Source organism: Natator depressus, chromosome 2, assembly GCF_965152275.1.
Source record: "Natator depressus isolate rNatDep1 chromosome 2, rNatDep2.hap1, whole genome shotgun sequence".
NCBI classification, from domain to species: domain Eukaryota; kingdom Metazoa; phylum Chordata; order Testudines; family Cheloniidae; genus Natator; species Natator depressus.
This window is the reverse complement of record NC_134235.1, coordinates 223492395-223515786: the sequence shown is the minus strand read 5'-3', so window position 1 is coordinate 223515786 and position 23392 is coordinate 223492395. Positions and strand designations below refer to the sequence as shown.

General features: G+C 43.1%; 1 protein-coding gene across 12 annotated transcripts in view; it reads right to left on the bottom strand.

Moving 5' to 3' along the window:
• Nucleotides 1-20435, bottom strand: part of PTER (phosphotriesterase related) — a 34815-nt gene extending 14380 nt beyond the window's left edge. The window contains exons 1-4 of one of the 12 annotated variants that reach the window (XM_074946005.1): nucleotides 20326-20383; nucleotides 17028-17082; nucleotides 4551-4855; nucleotides 651-916 (exon numbers count right to left, since the gene is read on the bottom strand). In XM_074946005.1, coding sequence (XP_074802106.1) covers nucleotides 651-916; nucleotides 4551-4823 — 539 coding nt within the window. In that variant the 5' untranslated portion in view covers nucleotides 4824-4855; nucleotides 17028-17082; nucleotides 20326-20383. Of the gene's footprint in view, nucleotides 1-650; nucleotides 917-4550; nucleotides 5034-17027; nucleotides 17083-18874; nucleotides 19309-19745; nucleotides 19931-20300 lie in introns of those variants that run through there. The other 11 variants (XM_074946003.1, XM_074945998.1, XM_074946004.1 and 8 more) reach the window with 11 other exon arrangements.
• Nucleotides 20436-23392: the final 2957 nt, after the last annotated feature.

Sequence of the window (23392 nt, the reverse complement as noted above, 5' to 3'; positions counted from 1 at the left end):
ACCTACTGTGCGCCAAATGGACTGCGCTTCTCAATTCAAGGAGCAGGATACTATCTCTTCCCCGCCCTGTCTGTGTTGTGCTTCTGTTTTTGTTTTAAAGGGGGCTAACATCTCTCTCTCTGTAATAAGACAGGACCTATCTAAAATCTAACTGGGATTTTTTCAGCTGTATTGCTTTAAATTGGTTGCAGAGTCTAAAGAACCTGGTTTGGGGTCTGATCCAGAGTCTAATGGAGTCAATGAAAGTCTTTCCATTGGCATCAATGAGCTCTGGATTGGGTCCTTGGAGGGCAACCTGATTTTTAAAAGGGATGAACACCCAGGAGCTCCCACTGAAATCAGTGGGACTTGCTGAATGTCCAGCACTCTTGAAAACCAGGCCACTTATTCAGGTGTCTTTGTATCGACACAGGATCTGACTTTTTAAAATCTTGGTCAAGATTGCTTGTAGACTAGAAGCCTGATCCACAACCTCTTGGATTTTGCAAGCATACGCATTATTGTATTCTTGAAATTACAAGCAGCATTGCTTTGTGGTTAGTGGTGATATCTGATCACTGGATAAACCCAGTCCAGAAATTCCACTATCTCCAGACAGCACATCCAGAAAAACCATAGACATATGATACCATGGTAGCCTATTAGGTTACCTGTCAAGGTGAGACATGACTGTTTTTGAGATATCAGCCCCAGCCTCCTGCAGAATGCGACAACTCTGGAAAGGGGCATCGCTATTCCTGCCAGGATGGATTATAATGGGGCAGCCCAGCTGTGACTGAGCATGCGCTGTTGCCTGCAGTACTTTGTTTTCACTCTCAGTCAGAGGCCATGAGCAGCCAATTTCTCCTACAACACCACACTTGATGTCTGTTCCATCAGCTCCTCGGAGGATCTCGTTGACGATAATGTCTGTAAGCTAACAAAAATAAAAAGGAAATCCTTTCGTTAATGATACTTTATTTTGCAAAGTATCATCTCTGGTCTACACATGAAGTTGCACGGAGTCTAACTAATGGTGTGATTTTTAAATCTGTTTAGACAAATATATCCAGCTTTGTGTGTACACACTCTTACACTGGTTTAAGCTTGGCTTACAAGAGTGTACCTTGTGCCAAGTGCAAGCTAAACCAATATAAGCCAGGTTTAAACCAATACCAGAGCGTCCACACAAAAGCTTGCATTGGCTTAATTAAGGGCTGGTCTACACCCAATATTTGTAACAATTTAACTATATCTATCCAAGAAGCTAATGCTTTTAAACTGATATAGTTAAATAGGAACAACTGCATAGAAAAGCCCTAAATCAGGTTTTACACTGATTAAAGTTAAACCTATGCAACTCCTGTGTTTAAACACAGCCTCAAGGTGAAAGTGAATAATTACCATCGGTAGAGAAGGGACAAAACTGTAAATTTTTTTAAAGTTTAGGGAAGATTCTAGTTGTCAAGACTTGAGGCAGAACCATCAGGCCAAATCCTGCTCTCAGATATGCCAGAGTAAATCTGAAGTAATTTCACTGACTTCTGAATTGTAACCAAGAATAAAATTTGGCCAACAATCTTTCAGCGTGAATTTTTTTTAAAGCAGCCTTTAATTCTACAGGGACAGATGATGGCACGTAGACACCTGCAAATATGGTCAGGCAGTTAAACTTCTTGATGCCATTATTTGCCCCCACAAAAACAGGCACACATTTGTGTGTGCAAAACCGAGGTTGAGGACCTTTTAAATATCTGGCCCTAAATGTTTAAAATGGAATCATGATTTCAGGGCACACTAACAATAAAGTAAACAAGGAGAGAAAAAGGTCTGGCAAGGCTGTATTAACCTAGAAGCTAGTAGAGTAACTCCTCACTTAAAGTTGTCCTGGTTATTGCTGATCAATTAGGGAACATGCTCCTTTAAAGTTGTGCAATGCTCCCTTCTAACGTCTGTCGTTTGGCAGCCGCCTGCTTTGTCCACTGCTTGCAGAAAGAGCAGCCCCTTGCAGCCAGCTGCTGGGGGCTTGGAACCAGAGTGGACCGGCAGCCCCCCTATCAGCTCCCAGCTCCCCTAAGCTCCCTGTGTGGCAGCCACCCAGCAGGCTATCAATTGCTGGCAGTCCAGCTGTTCCTCCCCCCACTGCCATGTGCTGTTCCTGCCCTCTGCCTTGGAGCTGCTCCCGGGAGCCTCCTGCTTCCTGGGAGGCATGGGAGGGGGGCAGAGGGGAAGCTAATATCAGGGTGTCCCCCTCCCCCCTGCCACCCGCTTACCCTATCTCCATAAAGTGTGGGGGGGGGGGAACTCATGACAGGGCTCAGGACAGAGGGAGCTTGCAGGCAGCAGCTGCTATCTCAACTTCCTGATCTAAAAAGGCAGTGTACTTAGAGTGCGGTCAGCATACTTAAAGGGGCAATGCCCATCTCTCTCTCTCTCCCACACACAGGGTGTGTGTCTCTGTCTGCCATGCTGTCTCCCCTCCCTCCATTAGTGCTGCCTTGTAGACTATGAGGCTACATTAACAACAATGTGTTAACCCTCGATGGCTCAGCTGAGTTCTAGTTCATCATTTAGCAGTAAGGCATTCCCTGGGAAATATTCCACCCTCTTCCACTCGCTGACTTCACCACCTCAACCAAACTTCACAATCATCATTGCTGTGTACAGTATTAAATTAAATTAAAACTTATACTGTGTATACATATATATATATATATAATATAGTCTTTTGTCTGGTGAAAAAAATTTCCCTGGAACCTAACCCCCCCCTTTACATTAGTTCTTATGGGGAAATTGGATTCGCTTAACATCATTTCACTTAAAGTAGTATTTTTCAGGAACATAACTACAACGTTAAGTGAGGAGTTATTGTACCTTAAAACTAGAACATCAGCAAACAAACTCCATGTCAAGTGAATCTGTCATTCATTCTTACTCATTCTCTCTCCCGGACATGGACACACAACACAATGGGGTCGATCCTCAGCTGGTGTAAACTGAAGTTAATAAAGCTATGACAACTGAGACTAGCTGAGCATCTGCCCCAATACTTCTGCACTGTAATTTTAAACCTTCCAATTCATGCATACAACTGAGCAGTTAACAAGAATGGATAACGTGCAACAGAATACAGTTCTTAGAATTCCTTATGGCAGTCTGAAGAATACCATTTGTGTTGCAATGTTCCCAACATGGGGCTTACCTAAATCTTGTCCAGTTTAAGCAATCATGGCGTGGATTGCTGGAGACACTAAATTCCTCCCTTGTTTAACTAATACTAATGTCAAAACTTTCCATTTATTTAGCTGAATCCTAACAAAAAGATAGACCACAATGTCCATATCAATGTATCTATGGAATCATTGATCATTTTTCATTGGTCAATTGCTGCAGACATCTACATTCAACCAGGTACCTGTCAACAGCCTGGACTGGATTAAGCACTGATGGAATGGACTGCAGACTACGCTGCATTCTTAAGAACAGCTTGAAAGCTTGTCTCTCTCACTAACACAAGTTGGTTCAGTACAAGATAATACCTCACCCACCTTGTCTCTAATATCCTGGGACCAACATAGCTTCACCAACACTGCACACACTGTGCTCTGTAAGTCACCAGTGGTCCATGGACCACAGTTAGAGAACTTTTACCCTATGGATCCATTCAAATTGGCCCACCTATTCTGGATGGCTAACTAAGAAACTCATGTATACTTTTGAGAAATAGCACCAGTGCGAACAATTTTGGGCTGCTCCTCAGTTGACCTAAATCATTAAGGTCAATGATGCTAACCTCAGTGGAAGTATGTCAGTTAACACCTGCTGAGTATCTATCTCTGTGCTTTTAAAATTAATTTTACTGTTTTGTAAATATAGCAGATGTTTTTAGTTTCAGCTCAGATCAGTACATTCACACTCTTTGGGCTGCTCAGTTCTCTTCTGCCTTGAAAAGTTCCCCTTTCCCTTCATCATATCAGCTTAAGAACAGCTGAGTGGATATTTATTATGGTACTATAGGGATCCCAGCCATGCTCAGGACCCTGTGTCCTAGGGATGTACAAACAGAGGTGGTCCCCGCTCCAAAGACCTTAGTCAGACAAAGGGTAGGGGAAAATGATATAACCTACAGGCAGAGTGAACAGAGGGATGGTTTGCAAATAGCTTGTTAGTGCCACAATTGTTTATTTACTTTCTTTTTTAAAACCTTTTGGGTGTTTAGTTGGGATGGATTAGCTGAAAAGAGGGACAAGGAAAGTAGGTGGACATTAGTCTATTTCCATCCCAATATTTTGTAAAAAGAAATTTTCACAGCTTTGCCAGGATGCTGTACACATGTAGTCACATGTTAGGTCATAATAAACCCCTAAAAGAAAATAGAAATGCTGACAGATCAGAGTGGCAATACTGGGTGCAAATACAATTTACATAAACACAATTATCATTGTTTGCACAGGTTTTCAAGAAGAGTATATTTAGGTTTTTGTCAAGTTGTGCTTGACCTGTCACTGATTTCCTGTCATCTGTACATTATCAGTAGGGCACTATTTTACTATTTACTTGTTAGTACTTACTTGCTCCACTGACATAGCTTGTGTCTCGGAAGAATGAGTGGCATGCACATAAAACCCAGCACCGGCAATAATGTGGACCCCGGTTTCCTCAGCAAGCTTCTTTAAAGTCTTTACATCTCGGCTGATACCCATGGTTGTGTTTTCCACTATAGTCCCACCACCTGCTGCCTTATAATGTAATAGCTCTTCCTTTACAGCATCTGTTTCCTGATACAGAAGAAGGTTCTCTTTATGGCTGTAGGGATTCTGTTTAATCCAAAACAAGTTCTTCATCTCAATGGGCCCATCAGACAAAGCTTCTTGGCCTGAAGAAGGCGGGACATAACAGCAGCTGTAGTTCATTGACAAGTGTTCATGGGTCATGGTGCAGCCAAGCTGACTTGGCTCCACAAGGCCCAACACGGTCTGCACTTTCCCACTCAGGGAAGGCATTTTTCTTCTTTATTTTATAAGGAAAGAACCCAGATTCTAAACAAGCATTTGCTAGAAAAGAGGAAGGGAAATAAAACATAAAAAAAGTTGTATAAAAAGCAACAAAGCTCCTATTAAAATATAGGAATTTCACTCCCAATGCCAATGTAGATTGTTCCTTATGATATATTTTCAAACACTTTGTCCAGTCTAGTTTTAAGATGGAGTTTCCTTTACTCCCTTGTGGGAAACTGTCCCACAGTTTAGCAGACTTCACTAGCAGGGAATTTTCCCTGATATTCAGCCTACATTTTCCTTTTGAACCGTTACTCCCAGTTATCCTCCCCATGGTCACTCTTACTGGGATCACTCCCAGAGCAGTTATTGTAGCTCCATTTGGCCCAGTTCTTTCACTGTTTCTTCATTAGTCCAATCCCTCCAGACCCTTCTGTGGCTGTGAATTTCACCAAATATTTGCCAAAACCTTTCTGGTGTTCTGAGACACTTTAGGCAAGGGCCTGTGTAACTGGCAGAAAGTTGGACCTGAATTCTACGGGAAGGCCCCCTGGATTCTACAGTAGGCTGGAAATTCAATGGCAGATCCAAATACATTCCAGAATGGAAATTTTTATCAGATTACGTAGGGAAATGAATAATGCAATTGGCACAACTATGTTTGTTTTCTCGTTAACATCAATTATTTAAAACTGTTCACACACTTTCAGTTTTCAGTGTGGTGCAGATTTTCACATTAACAAAAAGCAGCAGCATTATAGAAGTTGTCAGGGGAAAAGCTGGAGGTTCTGTCAATTAGGCAGGAGGCAGTTGGGGCTTTTGGCACCCGACGTGTGGAAGGAGTTTTGGAGTTGTGATGGAATCCACTAGTTGCACTAGAGGAGAAAGGTGACATTTCCATTATTCATCCCCCTGAGCCATCCAGTACACCAGCAGCATTTCTACTGTATTTAGCACCCTGTCATGTCACTGTCTGACACTATTTGTTAGTTCCAACCCTTGTGTCCTAGTCCCCTTGCTCTTTGATTGTCATTTCTAGTATGGTGGTTGGCATTAGAAATAAAGCTAAATTCAAAGTTACATTTATATCAAGATATTTACAATGTAAAAAATTCTCATTACAATTAAAAAAAATCACAATTTATTGTGATAACACAATATCCCATTAAGGCAAATGTTTCCTTTTTAATAGCAACCACTGTATGTTCATTTAGGATTCTCTGCTCCCCAGCATCTGTCACATTTTGTCAGCTTGAGCCACCAGCTGAACATACTTGGCATCAAGGCTGAATATTACTTGCCTGATACTTTCCATTTAAAAAAAATCATTATCCTCCAAGATTGAATATACTCTTTCCATGCCCAGGAATTTGCCTATATTTGGACACCTTGTTTGCCCTACTGTGTGTGGATTTGGGGGGGGGGGGGGGCGCAAATCTCCACCTATTTTAGTAACCTGAGGTCAAATTCTGATCTCAGTTACACTGGTGTAAATGTGGAATAACTCCATTGCAGTTCCTCTGGATTTACATTAGTGTAACTGAGAGTGGAATTTGGCTCCTGAACAGCAGGAATTCCTACAGCAGAAATTCAGATCCAATTCTACTTCTCCCAAGCCTCACTGGGAAAATATTTTTATCTGAGGTGATTAGACTAGCATTTCTTTTATATGGCTTAACCTACAATATTTTTTTTCTTCAGCTAATTTGGATTAAACAATGTTATGTTATACCTTTTAGCCATTAAATGGGCAGTTAGTATGATATTCTTTAACGCTACTACCTACAACTGGACCACGTCAAAGGTTTCCAATCTGTAAAAATGTAGCCTGAATCTCTACAGGTTAGAATTAGCAGCATCTCTCTCTCTCTCTCCCTCTCTTCTTACGTTTACTTCCCATATTAACACTAAACAAGGCTGACTACCCAGTTCAAGTTAGATCTGCCTTATGCTAGCTGCAAAGGCTTGAGGATATGTAGTTATAATTCCTAGTCAAACAAAATCATGAGTTATGAAACAAAATACATGTTTAATTATGTCCAAAGGATAGGACTAACTGGAGCACACATTATTGATTAAAGAGAGAGGTCTTTCCCTTTCTGTCTCCCTTTCAGTGAATTATATCATAAACACGGGTCTGTTACTGGTAAAGCCCTAAGAGCAGATTTTTTTATGTTTAACTTTCTATCTGTTAATGAGACAGAAGAACAAAGTCAAAAGGGCACTGAGCCCTAGATATGAACGGGGTTAATAATGTCTAGATCTCTGATCTTTAGAGCTAAACAAAGTACGACAGTACTATGAGTAGCACCATTTCATAGTGACAAAGAGCTATCCATAGTGTTCCAATCTAAACATAAAATACCAGTTTCTACAGATTAGAAACGGACAGTGTGTAGTAAAGAGTTTTCAGTGACTGTGGTTAACCTAGTTATGAAACTTGGCCAGCCTTAAGAGACAGATATGGTTGCTTTACTATATTTGTGTGTCCTGTGTGTAAGAAGACACTGTATGAAAATCCCAATTAGAAAGGACTGTTCTGCTATGGATTTAAAGAGTAAATGCCAGCAGAAGTGGTTGTGCTGTATATGGTAGACTTAATATAAAACATTACTTGGGGACATTTCCATAACACGGGATTACAATAATAGTGCTCCTGGTGGGTCATTGTGTTGACTTGTTTGCGACTGAACAGGAAGAGTCGCTTTCCTAAAACAGACTCCTAATTTATTAATATAATGAGCTGGTATTTGTCAAATAAAGTCACCTAGGGTAAGATTTCGAAGGGGACTGCACTTGTGTGAATCATTAAAAGCAAAACACCTTTCTCTTTCAGTAACTGTGGTTGGCTGTGATTAAAATCAGGTTGTCTGACCTCATCATTAATCGAATGTTCTTGATTAGAGTTGGTGTTCTGTAGACCAGCCCACTATTTTGGAAAAGATTCAATGATCTGAGTCATTCTTGTCATTCCTACAGTCCAGGCAAAGAGAGTGAGATGATTGTCTTAAATATTTAGTCCTCTTCTGGCACCATAACCAGTGGTATTTACACTCATATAAAACCATACTTTCAAATAATTTTTTCTGCACAGCCTCTTTTCAAAATGCACTTTTAAGCCTGATGAAACTACCTTTTATAAATGTTTGAATAAGTAATTATAATGTAATCAGGGCTGGCCTTAGGGAAAATAGTGCCCTGGGCGAACTTGTATTTTGGCATCCCTGGTCCCCGCTGCCTCCCCAGGCTCTCCCCCACCCACATTGCCCCTGGCTCCTTTTGCCTCCCCTGGTCCCGCCCCCCCATCCCCAGGCTCCTGCAGGCTCCCACATCGTCCCTGGCCCCGACCCTATCGCCTCTGGTGCCTGCTGCCTCCCTGAACCCCTCCTCCCATCTCCCCTGCTGCCTCCCCATCCATCCCCTCTGGCCTCTGCTGCCTCCCTGGGCTTCCCACACCCCCCTGCTCCCTCCCCGCGCACTGCCCCAAGCTCCCTTCCGCAGCCTTGCACCCCAGGTCCACCCCACTCCTTGCCTCTTGACCATGGCACCCCAGGTGGTTGTGCACCCATAAGGCTGGCCCTGAGTATAATGGAAAAAGCAGCTCTCATGGTAAAACTAGATATTGGTAATTAACAATTAGTGTGGTATTTTCCTATTTTTTCTACATTTTTCTATTTTATTTTTACTCCTGTTATAATATATTACTCAACAAAAGCCATTCTCATTGAATCAAGCTTTCTGCTTGATTTCAGACAGCTATTTTGATATGTATGTAGATTTTTCAAGATGAGTTTGCTACTAATTCCTTTCTGGCACAGATACCTTAGATTAATCTCCACTAATCTGGCCTGACCTCTGTGAAGACCCATGTTTATGTGTGTGATCCACTTATAGCCTATGGGTGCTGTCTGGTGATTTCTGCCAGACAAAGCCTAGAATTATCTGCTCCAATGTTGGATTCTTCTTGTAGCAGGGATTAATCTGTTGACTTTTAAGATTCTGTATTACTGCATATATGCAAACCTAAAAGAGATACAAGAGATCTATCGCACCTTTTGTCTGAGGCTCTATAATTACTTTACACATTTTCACTAAGTGAAAAATTCACATTTTAAGCGACTTGTCCAAGATCACTTCAATCTCCCTGGTCACTCAATAACAGACCTAAAAATGGCAATTCTTCAACAAAAATACTTCAGAAACAGACTCCAACATGAAATTGCAGAACTGGAATTAAATTTGCAAACTGGACACCATCAAATTAGGCCTGAATAAAGACTGGGAGTGGTTGGGTCATTACAAAACCTAAACCTAATTTCCCCCATACTAATTTCCCCCTACTGTTTGAAATGGGCCACTCTCATTACCACTATAAAAGTTATTTTTCCTCTCTTGGTATCCTGCTGTTAATTGAATTGTCTCGTTAGACTGACCTCACACTTGGTAAGGCAACTCCCATCTTTTCATGTATTTATATCTGCTCCTGTGTTTTCCACTTCCTGCATCTGATGAAGTGGGTTCTAGCCCACGAAAGCTTATGCCCAAATAAATTTGTTAGTTTCTAAGGACTCCTTGTTGTTTTTGCTGATACAGACTAACACGGCTACCACTCTGAATCAATTCATTGTAGGTTTTCCCAACCTAGATAATAAGACTAGAGGACACTCCCTGGGCTCCCCATCCCCTACAATGGATGGAGTCCTCAAAGACAAACAGAGACACTTCCATTCCCTGACCCCTCGTTCAAAGAGGAGTTGAGGAAGGAAATAGATCTAAAAATTCAAATAACTCCTAAGTGCCTCTTTGAGGCTGCACTAACAGCCATGGAACAACTTAAATGCTGATCTGAAGTCTGAAGTAAAGGATTCCTTCCCCATCCCAGCTTCCATGGATCTGCCGAGTACAGAGCTAGAAACCGCATTTGTGCTTCAGTGTAGAGACCACTGAATTTTTGAAGGAAAACTACTGCATAATATCATTCAAATCGCTACCACTAATTAGAAGAGTAAATCACTAAAGAAACAAGTTGTGTTAAATAGAATGAAAAAGAAGAATTTTTAAAATCAAATTTTGCAGGAAGCTGCCAACTCATCAAACTGAGGGAGCAGGCACAAGAAATGAATGAATCAGAGCTTTGCCAAAATTATTAGGTTAGCGCTAGTCTTTTCTAAAAATACAACTAGTTACTAGTATAGCCGCTAAAATAATAGGACTTGAATGTGCACTTCCTACATGTGCCAATGGCAGGCTGCATTTCCTGAACCCTAACTTGCTTCCAGAAAGCACCAGTAAAATGTCCACTCCCACTGAGAGAAAGAGAGAAGAGGCAAGCTCTGGTCTGGAGATATTGAAACAACCATTGGAATTTCTAAAAACTGTTTTGAAATTATTCTTTGTACTACGGTAGCACCTGAGAGCCCTAGTCATGGGCCAGAACCCTATCGTGCTTCTGTATAAACACAGAAATGACGGTCTCTGAAATTAAATGAGTGTGTACACATTTTGATAGAGCAACTATTGTTTCTCTAAAAAACCAATGAGTCTGTGCAACTAAGGACTGCAGTTTTTCATTATCGTCTTGAAATAGCTACTAGAGTTTATTATAGTAACTCTAGGTGAATCTTTACAACGATCAACTGTAAAGTGCACAAAATATCATCCTCACATTTAGCCTGCTACTAAACACTAGCGCAGTTGTTATTGTTCCTAGAGGTATGACTGAGTGCTATGGGACCCACTGGTAAAAAGACCAGGAATAAGTCCTGCAGTCCTTACCCAGGCAAAGCCTCCATTGAGTTCAACAAACATTTTGCCTGAATGCCAATGGCAAGATTTGGCCCTTTGTTGTTTTCCCATCTGGAACGTGCACTTCTGTCATTGTGTCATTATAATAGTCTTGTAATGAGCAGTCTCCCTAAACTGGAATTGCTTGTTTCCTGTGATAATCTCATATTGCTAAAACATAATAATTACATAAACATAGTCTCCACATGCTTGCAATCGTTTTGACTTAGTAAGCACATTTTAACAGGACTAGCACGGAGTCTCTCTAGACTTGCACGGAAATCATTTTATTGTCATTACATTACAATGTGAGATTATAACACTAAATCCAGATTGCTGTGACAGAAAATGCATGAAATCTAATAGGCATGGCTCAGTAGCTATTTGTTACATTTTAAAAAAGATTAATTCACTTTCTGTTTTGGAACTAAGGGTTGCCTTGTTCCACCATGAGCATTATAATAGAATCTTTCCTTACATAATCATACAAACACAAGAAATGTGACGTAACACAGGTTACGTATTTATTTACAAATAGAGGCAAATGCTTTAAAGATCCGATCCTGCACCTAATGATTTCAGTGGAACAGGGAGAAGCCTAAACATATAGAAACATTCAATATATGAATCATAAATTAACCTAATAGATTTCAGGAATTTAAGAGAGATGCATACTAGTTAGCGCTAACACCAAGCAGCAGTTTTGTAATACCATTTGTTCTCTCTGTGTTACTGGCACTTTTAAAAATATCGTGTGTGTGTAAACAAATTATGCAGCCCACCCTTGCTGTAGGAAACTATACAAGTAAAATGTAACAGCACAGAGAAGCATGCTATTGGATCCTTTTGGAGAAAAGGAGCAGTTATCCACCACCACTCCCTGAGCTCTGCTGGAGAGGAATAACTGGAGCCAATATTGTGTTGGGCCATCTACAACTGCTATGTCATGTAGGCATGTTAATAACACCTTAGGGTACACTTTGTCAAAGGCTGCAGATAAGTTCAGCAGCCCATGTTTACAGCCAGAAGAAGGTTGTCTTTTAGCACCACTATGTTGTACCTTGATCTGAACCCTTGGTAGCAGGCATCTGGCATGTTGGCTGACAGTGGAGCTTGATGGTGTCATAAATACAAAGGGAAGGGTAAACACCTTTAAAATCCCTCCTGGCCAGAGGAAAAGCCCTTTCACCTGTAAAGGGTTAAGAAGCTAGGATAACCTCGCTGGCACCTGACCAAAATGACCAATGAGGAGACAAGATACTTTCAAAGCTGGAGTGGGGAGAAACAAAGGCTCGCTCTGTCTGTGTGATGCTTTTGCCGGGAACAGAAAAGGAATGGAGTCTTAGAACTTAGTAAGTAATCTAGCTAGATATGAGTCAGATTCTGTTTTGTTTAAATGGCTGATAAAATAAGCTGTGCTGAATGAAATGTATATTCCTGTTTTTGTGTCTTTTTGTAACTTAAGGTTTTGCCTAGAGGGATTCTCTATGTTTTGAATCTGATTACCCTGTAAGGTATTTACCATCTTGATTTTATAGAGGTGATTCTTTTACTTTTTTCTTCAAATAAAATTCTTCTTTTAAGAACCTGATTGCTTTTTCATTGTTTTTGAGATCCAAGGGTTTGGGTCTGTGCTCACCTTTGCAAATTGGTGAGGATTTTTATCAAGCCTTCCCCAGGAAAAGGGGTGTAGGGTTTGGGGGGGGGAAGACGTTTCCAAGCAGGCTCCTTCCAGGTTATATATTTGTTAGATGCTTGGTGGTGGCAGCAATAAGGTCCAAGGGCAAAAGGTAAAATAGTTTGTACCTTGGGGAAGTTTTAACCTAAGCTGGTAAAAATAAGCTTAGGGGGTTTTCATGCAGGTCCCCACATCTGTACCCTAGAGTTCAGAGTGGGGAAGGAACCTTGACAGATGGTTACTATTTTCTCAGTTACTTTGTCCATGAATTGAGAGGTTGGAGATGGGACAGTTACTGGAGAAGTCTTCAGGGACAAGGTTTGGCTTCTTGAGGCCGGGGTGAACTGCATTTTTTCAAGGAGTTTGGCAGATGTACTTCTCTGAAGGAGACATTGAGTATTTCTGTTAATGGTTGGTGTACTTGATCTTCACAGCTTTTTATCAGCCAGAAGGGGCACAGAGCCATTTAACAGGTCATGGCTCTAATATTTTCAGGGTTTCTTGATCTTCAGAACATGTAATGGGGCCAAAATCAATAAAGGTGATGGGGTGGATAAAGTGATCTGATCTAGGATGGAATTTTTATTTCCCAGTTATCAAAGAAATACTTATGGAGCTCTTACCACAAAGTATGTTGACAGGTATGCAATAGTGGTCCCACTGCCTAGTGCAGCAGTGTCACAGCTCTACATGTTTCTCTCTCGCTACAGAGAAATTCCTACTCTACATGATTTCCACTGGAAAGGTTCACCATCCATTTAAAAAAAAAAGACTTCATGGCCATGTGGACAGAGCTAGTGGATTGTTTCTGACCTGATTCGCCATGGTCACATTAGGCATGTGGCTTCCATTTCCCTTCTCAAGACCCAGTTCTGCTTCAACAAGAAATCAGCCAACAGATAAGTTGAGAGGGTAGATGGGGATAGAAGATATTTACTAATGTAATTACAAAGCTACCTTTTAAAAAAATTGTCTACATTATTATTATTATAGACCAGGGGAATTACACATCAGTCAGCTTAACTTCAATACCCGGAAAGATAATGGCGCAAATAATTAAGCAAATCAATTTGCAAACACCTAGAAGATAATACGGTGATAACTAACAGTCAGCATGGATTTGTCAAGAACAAATTGTGCCAAAACAACCTAATCACTTTCTTTGAAAGGGTAACAAACTTGTGGATGGGGGGAAAACGGTAGATTGGTATATCTTAACCTTAGTAAGGCTTTTGATACTGTCTTGCATAAGCTTCTCATAAAGAAACTAGGGAAATACTACCTAGATAGAGCTATTATAGGGTGGGTGCATAATTGGATGGAAAACCCTTTCCAGAGAGTTGTTAACGTTGGTTCAGTCAAGCTGGAAAGGCATATCAAGTGGGGTCCCACAAGGATCAGTTCTGGGTCCAGTTCTGGTCAATATCTTCATCAGTGATGTAGATAATAGCAGAGAAAGTACACTTATAAAGTTTGTGGATGATACCAAGCTGGGAGGGGTTGCAAGTGCATGGAGGATAGGATTAAAATTCAAAATGATCTGGACAAACTGGAGAAATGGTCTGAAGCAAATAGGAAGAAACTCACTAATGACAAATGCAAACTCCACTTAGGAAGGAACAATCAGTTGCACGCATACAAAATGGGAAATGACTGCCTACGAGTGAGTACTGCGGAAAGCAATCTGGAGGTCATAGTAGATCACAAGCCAAATGAGAGTCAACAATGTAACACTGTTGCAAAAAAAGCAGACATCATTTGGGGATGTATTAACAGGAGTGATGTAAGCAAGACACAAGAAGTAATTTTTCTGCTCTACTCTGTGCTGATTAGGCCCCAACTGGAGTACTGTGTCCAGCTCTGGGTGCCACATTTCACAGGAAAGATGTGGACAAACTAGAGAAAGTCCAGAGAAGAGCAACAAAAATGATTAAAGGTCTAGAAAACATGACCTATGAGGGAAGATTGAAAAAACTGGGTTTGTTTAGTCTGGAGAAGAGAAGACTGAGAGGGGACATGATAACAGTTTTCAAGTACATCAAAGGTTGTTAAAAGGAGGAGGAAGAAAAATTGTTCTCCTCAACGTCTGAGGCTAGGACAAGAAGCAATGGGCTTAAATTGCAACAACGGCAGTTTAGGCAGGACACTAGGAAAAAACGTCCTAACTGTCTGGGTGATTAAGCACTGGAATAAATTGCCTAGGGAGGATGTGGAATCTCCATCATTGGAGATTTTAAAGAGCAGATTAGACAAACACCCTGTCAGGGATGGTCTAGCTAATCCTTAGTCCTGCCCTGAGTGCAGGGGACTGGACTAGATGACCTTTCCAGATCCCTTCCAGTTCTACCATTCTATGACTATTCACTTTCTTATACCCTAATCCTGTAAGCTGTTTCACATGAGGATGCCTCTGTGTCTGTGCATAGCTCTATTACTGTCAATAGGGATCCACACAGGTGCAGAGGTTCACCAACATGGAACAGCTTGCCAAATCTGGGCCTTAGGTTTTAAGCTCTGTCTGGGAAAGGATCACTTCTACCTTCCCACGCTTGTACAATGCCCTGGTACTGGTTCCGTAACCTTGATTGGTGCACCAGGAATATAAATAGTAATAATAATAATAAACAATTAATACCACTGCTTCTAAACAACAAGAGGCTGGCCTGATCAGGCTGCCAGCTGCTTTGCCATGTCTTTAGGCCTCTTTCCAGTTATTGTTGAATCCATGATCCATCAGGACTCATGCAAGAACTGGCCAAGGAAACTTACTATTACTCCTTAGTTTCATATCACTGGAGGTTACTGCACTTTGCTAGGACACCCAAGCTCCAAGACGGAAAAGGAAAGCAATACAGAAGAACATGGTGGCCAAAACTTTGAGACAGGAAGAAAATGAGGGGGGGAAAAAAGGTAAGTTAAGAATTGAGCATCTCATGACACAGGCAAGTATTTTTCCAAGAGTACAGTAGCACAACCTCTGTGTCCTAGGCAGTATTAACTTTCTGTGACAGACTAAGGTTCTTTAGAATCTCTTGCTCTCCAGGCCTACCTGAATAACATTTAGCCACCTCTTTCAGTAAGGGAAGATTACAGCTGTCAAGATCTACATCAGAGTTTGAATTGATGGTGGAGAGTTTTTAGCTTCCCATCTGTCATAGGGTGTACAGACCATGGCAAGAAAACAGTTAACTGCCTTTCATTTTAGAATACAGTCTCAGCTGTCTCTAGTCCAGCATTTCTCAAAAGCAGCCACCGCTTGCAGCCACAGCCTCTTGGGATGTTATGGGGGGGTGGGAGGGGTGCAAAGTAGCAGCCCCTCCCTGTTGCTCCTGGATACACTGCCTTGGTGTTGACTGCAGAGGCCACCAGCAGCGGTTGGGCCCTGCTCCCCCTGTGGAGACACCTGGGACACAATGCTGGAGAACCAGGCAACTGGTGAGTTTCCCAAGTTCACAGAGGCGGTGGGGTTCAGGCTTTGGGCTTCAATCCTGGGGTGGCGGGGCAGCGGGGCAGCAGACTCTGGCCACAGGGCTTCGGGCTCCAGCCCCCAACTATCTCCCCCACCCCTATTGCCCTTGGGCCCCACTGCCACCCCCCACCCAGGGCTTAATTTGTCCCCAGGCTTGACAGGCCTGAGTAAATCTGCTGTGAAAAGCGATACTTGTATGCTTGTTAATATTACTTTTCACAACAGACTTAATAGCAATAAATAAATTACAATGATTTGGACGTATATATGCATATTTATTTGTTTTTCCTAAAGCTAATTAAGTATTTTAGGAAGAAGTGTGAGAGCGGCCACCAGCAAGAGTTGGTGGCTGCACTCTGAGGCCACCAAAAAATTTGTCCTGAGAACCTCTGAGTCACTGCAGAGATACTCGGGAGAGAACAGAAACAGCTGGGGAAATTGAAAGGACCCTCTCCTTATACTTCCATATAAGGGATCAAATGCTGAAAAAGCAGAAGTGGGAAGTCACAGTACTTATAAGTCCTCAGCAGGGCTGAGACCAGGAAACAGCTTGGTTCTTTGGTCCACTTTCTCCAGAGAAGCTGGTTGAGAAATGCCACCCTATGGGCTAGTCTACACTACAGGAGGGACTGATCTAAGTTACGCAACTTCAGCTACATGAATAACGTAGCTGAAGTCTACGTACTTAGATCTACTTACAGCGGTATCTTCACTGCGATGTGTCGACGGGAGACATTCTCCCGTCGATTTCCCCTTGGCTTTTCTTTGAGGTGGTGTACCGGAGTTGCTGCTAGAGCGATCGGTGGACGATTTATTGCATCTATACTAGACACAATAAATCGACCCCAGATAGATTGATCGCTGCCCGTGTAGACAAGCCCTATGTCTTAAACTCCCAATGGGATTGAAATGTGGGAGTAACATTAGGAGGAGTGATTTTTCACATGCTTATCTCTTGAGATTTGGCTGAGCTTTAAACTATGAGCAAGGAAAAGTGGGGAATCTTTTTTCCCTCTCTTTAACCCTGAAGAGGTGGGACTCTGTTAGACCCCCCCTGCCCTCCCACATCTGGAATCAACTGATAATAAAACCTGCCCCTCTTAGACTACAAAATACCTACCTTGTGTTCTGACTGGTATTTGATCTTGCCCTACTGTATGGACACCATCTTAGTCCTAAATCAAGGGAGAAAAAAATACTCATGCAGTCTACAGACACCAATCCCCTAATAGTACAGTACTCACTCAGTATTCTGTACCTCCAGTGTACTCTGGTTTTAGGTACCTTATGAGCAAGTGCCTCAACAGGTCTGGAAATTGATTGTTAACAACGAAGGAAGCAGTAATGCTAATTTCTGTTGCATGATGCACTAAATTTTGTTATAAATTAGCACTGGTCTCCTTTATGAAATGTAATTAAGCATCTGAATGCCATTATTGCCATCTCTTATTATAACAACAAAAGTGAATATGACAATGGTGACACTAGGGAGAACATTATGCCTGTTTAAATCCCCAAATGCAAGAAAGGCATTAATAATAATAATAACAACAACAACAACGGACATTTATATAGTATCTTTAATTCAATGATCCCAAAGTACCTGACAGAATAATACAAAAACGCATATTACAGGGATCACGTCACCCATCACTCCAATACAGCCACCCCCAAAGGCAGAAGGCTTTAACTTTTTAACACCAGAGAACAGACGAGGACAGAAAGTGAAGTATGCCATATGTAACAAACTACTGGGGTAAGTTTAGATAGGCAGAATACAATTGTCCAACAGAAATTCAGCCAAGGCTAAGATCCCTCCTCTTGCAAGAGGTACCATGAGAATCTTTAATGACCACAAATGGTCAGAACCTTGCTTCTATCCAAAAGATGATATCTTCAACAGCAGACTGCCCTAAAACCATGCTGGGATATTCATTTAGTTAGCCCTAATAAAAGAGGAAGAACACTACTTCCCATAACACCTAAGGTTTCCTTTAAGAGCTTGCATTCATGTACCAACTAGGCCCAGCCCTCCTTAGCAGAGCTCCCCACTGAGATGGCTTACTTACCTATGTTGATAGCCATGCATGTCAATAAGGGTTGCACATTATAATGTAGCCATTACTGATCACCTCCACTGCAGAGTCCTTGGGACTCTGAAGAACTGTCTTCTGTTTCCAAAGTAACCTTCTACAGGAAAGTTGGGAGATGCCCTCACCACTGTGGGAAGCTGGGAGCTACCAGATGCTACACTATCCATTTAATGGTCTAGACACACACACTTGCAATATTGTGATTTTTTTTTTTAAAGTTCCAGGCTATTTAACGGGACCCACCTCTGCTCCCTGGCTTGCCATCTCCACATGGGAGCCACAGCAGGAATGGTGACTGTAATTTAACTGCTCTGGGGTTCTAGAATTAAACCCCTCATAAAATAATGGCCGTGCAAACCTTATGACAGCATTGACCATTAGCAGTGATGCCTTGCCCAGGCTGTCAACCAGGAAGTCTAGGTTGTAAAAACTATCTACTTCTCTGTGCCAAAGCTGAATACGTACTAGAGAGGAGATGTTCCTTCCTGATGCTTAGCTGGCCAGTGCTGCATGAGTACCAAAGTGTCAAAACACTAAGAATGAATCCAATGAAGTGAGCTGTAGCTCACGAAAGCTTATGCTTAAATAAATTTGTTAGTGTCTAAGATGCCACAAGTCCTCCTTTTCTTTTTTAAGGACAGTGAGTCACTTTGATCACATAGTGCAGCAATTACCTCTTATTGGTTTGGCAATAATTCAACCACCATTTCTCATTCTGCCACAACACTGTGCTACCACCCCACTGTCATTGATTTCCTGGGCAGGGGGTACTCACATATGCCAACTCCCAGGTTGCAGTTAGTACTCTTTTCATTTCCTCAAACACCCATGTACTCCACTCCCAACAGAGCTGTGTCTCTCCTTTGAGTCTCACCTGGCCGAATGGTTTTGGTATGCGTGTTTGGCTTCTCCTGCTCTAGACATTTCCAATCCTTCTGTGTGCTCCCAGCATGGTTCACTACTTCCTCTAAATGGCCTGTCTCTTGGGGAAAGTCCAACTGGCAGGCACCTTCTTACGCCAGAATGAGAGGTATTTCCTGTTAGCCTATCTGACATACCCAGTCCTTCTTTGTCCTCCTTAGCTTCCTCCCCACAGGTAGAGGGATGGGTGCTACTACTACAGTGTTTCAAAGCATGACACTGAACCCCATACATATTAATCCACTTCACGCAGGGAACCATTACTCTGCAGGCTGTGGTCCAAGCACAGGAGTGGGAATCAAACTCCCGATTACTAACCTCCGTTTGGCTACCGACTCACTGTGTGGGGCGGAACAAGAGGGCTAATTTACTGCCTCGCTCACACCATTTGTGGGGGGGACTTTTTAAACAGCAAGCGAGCTCAGGCGTGTGCCGAGCCGGATTTACACGCCGCCCCAGCGAAGGCGAATGACAGACCATGGCCCGGCTCCCACCAGCGGCTCTGCTCGGAGCAGGGCAGCGGAACCTGCAGGAGGGGACCGCAGCCAGGCTGGGGCGGCAGCGAGAGGCGCCAAGAAACGCCCCGCCCGACAGGGTGGCTCTGGCCGCCGCAAGGCCCCTGACACCGGAACCCCCCGGGTGCGGGCCGCAGCAGCGGCTCCCGCCCCCACGGCGGGCGAAGCTGTCCCGGGCCGACCCCCTTGCTGCCCGGCGGGGCTGTGGCGGGCTGCGGGCGGCCACAGCGCCGGGGCCGGGACTTTGTGCGGGCCGGGCCCGCAGACACCGGGGCCGCCCGTGGACCCTGCTCCCTGGGGTGCGCTCACCCTCCGCCGCCGCTTACCCCCGCGGGGCCTCCGACGCGACCCAGCCCGCCGACCTTCTGCTCCGCCTTCCCGGCCCGGGGCTTGGCTTCCCCAGCCCGCGCGCCCGCCCCTCAGCTGAGGCCCCCGGGCAGGGGCTGCGGAGGAGCCCGGCCGGTGACGTGCTTGGGCAGCCGCCAAGGCCGGGCGTCACCGGCCGCAGCCAGCCACGGGCTCCCTGTCCCCTGCAGCGGTCTCGCACTTCATGTGGCCCCCTGGCGTAGCAGTAGCGCAGGGAGAGCCCACTGCACTGGGTGCCCTGCGCCCTGTAATGGCGCTGCGCCCCCTGGGGCCGCTTTCCTCTGCCCCTTTCTCATGGGTCTTCAGTGTGCCTGCTGGCTGAGCCCTGTGGGGGATGACACTGGGTCTCTGCCTCGTCAGTGCATCCGGTGAAGTGAGCTGTAGCTCACGAAAACTTATGCTCAAATAAATTTGTTTAGTCTCTAAGGTGCCACAAGTCCTCCTTTTCTTTTGCCTCATCCTGGTGTGTCACCGACAGTCCGGTATGGGGCTACCAACCTTGTGACCCAAAGGACTGTAGTACCTTGCACTGCTCCGGGAATCAGAGACTTGAAAATCTGGAAGGGACCTTGAGAGGTCGTCTAGTCCGATCCTCTGCACTCAGAGCCGGACTATGTAATAAGTAAACCCTCCCTGGCAGGTGTTTGTCTTAAAAACTTTCAGTGACGTAGATTCCACTACCTTCCTCTGTAATTTGTTCCAATGCTTAACTACCCTGACAGGAAGTTTTTCCAATTATGCAACTTAAACCTCCCTTGCAATTTAAACCCATTGCTTCTTGTCCTAGCCTCAGAGGTTAATGAAAACAATTTTTCTCCCTCCTCCTTGTAACAACCTTTTACATACTTGAAAACTGTTATCATGTTTACCCCCCGCTCCCCCTCGCCCAGTCTTCTCTTTTCCAGACTAAACAGACCCAGTTTTTTCAATCTTTTCTAATAGGTCTTGTTTTCAAGACGTTTAATGGTTTTTGTTGCTCTCCTTTAGAAGGCGGGAGGGAGCTTCCGGACAGATGACCTATTGAAGTCCCTTCCAGTCCTACATCTCTGTGATTCTATGATATGGCACTTGCTTCATAGATAATTTTCCTCAATTTTTACCTTTTCTGGAAGGTAATGAAGAAGCAAGTATATGGGAGAGAGAATGACCAGAAGGGGATGTTTTAAGGACATGCTGGGAACAAGAGCGAGGCAGAGTTAGTAGAGAAAAAGAGAGGCTAGAATGATCTTTGAGAAAAAATACAGAGAATAGGGCTGGTGCATAGTAATGTCTGTAGTGAATACAGACTGTTGCAGGTGAGGAAAATCAGGAGGGCTTCCTTTTCACTGGCCACCAACCCCACATAGATAACATAGAGTTATGGTAAAATGGTCCAAAATACAAATAGATTGGTAAAGATGCGCTTCTTGAATGGTTTCTACTCTCAGTGTCACTTGTTTTTATTTGCTGCAAGTATGAAATCCAGAGAGTAAGAGTTCTACAAAGATTAAGTAAAAACCTGAAAGCCTAGCATTTATAGTGCTTTGTATTTTAACATGTTCATATTGCTAGGCAATCAGTGTGGGAGAAATTATGTATGAGAACCATGTTAAAAATAGTCATGCAGTGCTTTATGAGACTCTTTTCATTTATCACTGGCCATATTAAACCCGTTTTGAAGATTTGTGATGAATTTCACATAAGACCTGCACATCCACACACCTTTGGCATTTTACAATTATAAAAGCAGTATTAACACTTTTGTAGATTCAAAGTAAAACTTCGTAAGAGCTGTATTTTTGTGCATACAAAAAATCAGCCTCTCTTAAAAGCAGTCTTCACTATGTCCACATCAAACTATTATGCTGTAGTATTATTTTTATTTCCTTGTCTGCTGCAAAACAGGACTTGTAATCCTAATGCCATAGGGCTACTTCATCCAAACCAATGTTTAATAAATAAATGGGGAAAACAAGTCAGTATCCAGCACTGTCTACACATGTAATTCGGTATTCACAATTTAGGTGATATACAGCTTTCTGTAATGCTGTTGACTTTTGTTTCCTCTCCCCAGTCTGACAATCAGGCTATTAAAAATATTTGATTAGTTGCCAGATGTTATGCCACTTGAAACCAAATTCCAAAGAATTTTGAAGCAAAAAAAATCAGGTATAGTATAGAATCCTAGAATATCAGGGTTGGAAGGGATCTTCGGAGGTCATCTAGTCCAACCCCCTGCTCAAAGCAGGACCAGTCCCCAACTAAATCATCCTAACCAGGGCTTTGTCAAAGGAAGGAGATTCCACCACCTCTCTAGGTAACGCATTCCAGTGCTTCACCACCCTCCTAGTGAAAAAGATTTTCCTAATATCCAACCTAAGCCTCCCCCACTGCAACTTGAGACCATTACTCCTTGTTCTGTCATCTGCTACCACTGAAAACAGTCTAGATCCATCCTCTTTGGAACCCCCTTTCAAGTAGTTGAAAGCAGCTATCAAATCCCCCCTCATTCTTCTCTTCTGCAGACTAAACAATCCCAGTTCCCTCAGCCTCTCCTCATAAGTCATCTGTTCCAGTCCCCTAATCATTTTTGTTGCCCTCCGCTGGACTTTTTCCAATTTTTCCACATCCTCCTTGTAGTGTGGGGTCCAAAACTGGACACACTACTCCAGATGAGGCCTCACCAATGCCGAATAGATGGGAATGATCACATCCCTCGATCTGCTGGCAATGCCCCTACTTATACATCCCAAAATGCCATTGGCCTTCTTGGCAACAACGGCACACTGTTGACTTATATCCAGCTTCTCGTCCACTGTAACCCCTAGGTCCTTTTCTGCAGAACTGCTGCCTAGCCACTCGGTCCCTAGTCTGTAGCAGTGAATGGGATTCTTCCTTCCTAAGTGCAGGACTCTGCACTTGTCCTTATTGAACCTCATCAGATTTCTTTTGGCCCAGTTCTCTAATTTGTCTAGGTCTCTCTGTATCCTATCCCTACCCTCCAGCGTATCTACCATTCCCCTTAGTTTACTGTCATCTACAAACTTGCTGAGGGTGCAGTCCACGCTATCCTCCAGATCATTAATGAAGATATTGAACAAAACCGGCCTCAGCACTGACCCTTGGGGCACTCCGCTTGATACCAGCTGCCAATTAGACATAGAGCCGTTGATCGCTACCCTTTGAGCCCGATGATCTAGCCAGCTTTCTATCCACCTTATAGTCCATTCATCCAGCCCATACTTCTTTAACTTGCTGGCAAGAATACTTTGGGAGACCATATCAAAAGCTTTGCTAAAGTCAAGGAATAACATGTCCACTGCTTTCCCCTCATCCACAGAGCCAGTTATCTCATCATAGAAGGTAAGCAGGTTAGTCAGGAATGACCTGTCCTTGGTGAATCCCTGCTGACTGTTTCTGGTCACTTTCCTCTCCTCAAAGTGCTTCAAAATTGTTGGTGTATATGGTACACCAACAGCCTGTGATAGCATGCTATGTGAGTTAAAGTTGTAACCTGCACAAAAAGTTTTGCATGAGCTCCATTTTAAAAAAAGACAACCTTTTTTTTCTTTTTGGCATAACTTTCAGAAACTCTGAGCTGAAGAAAATCT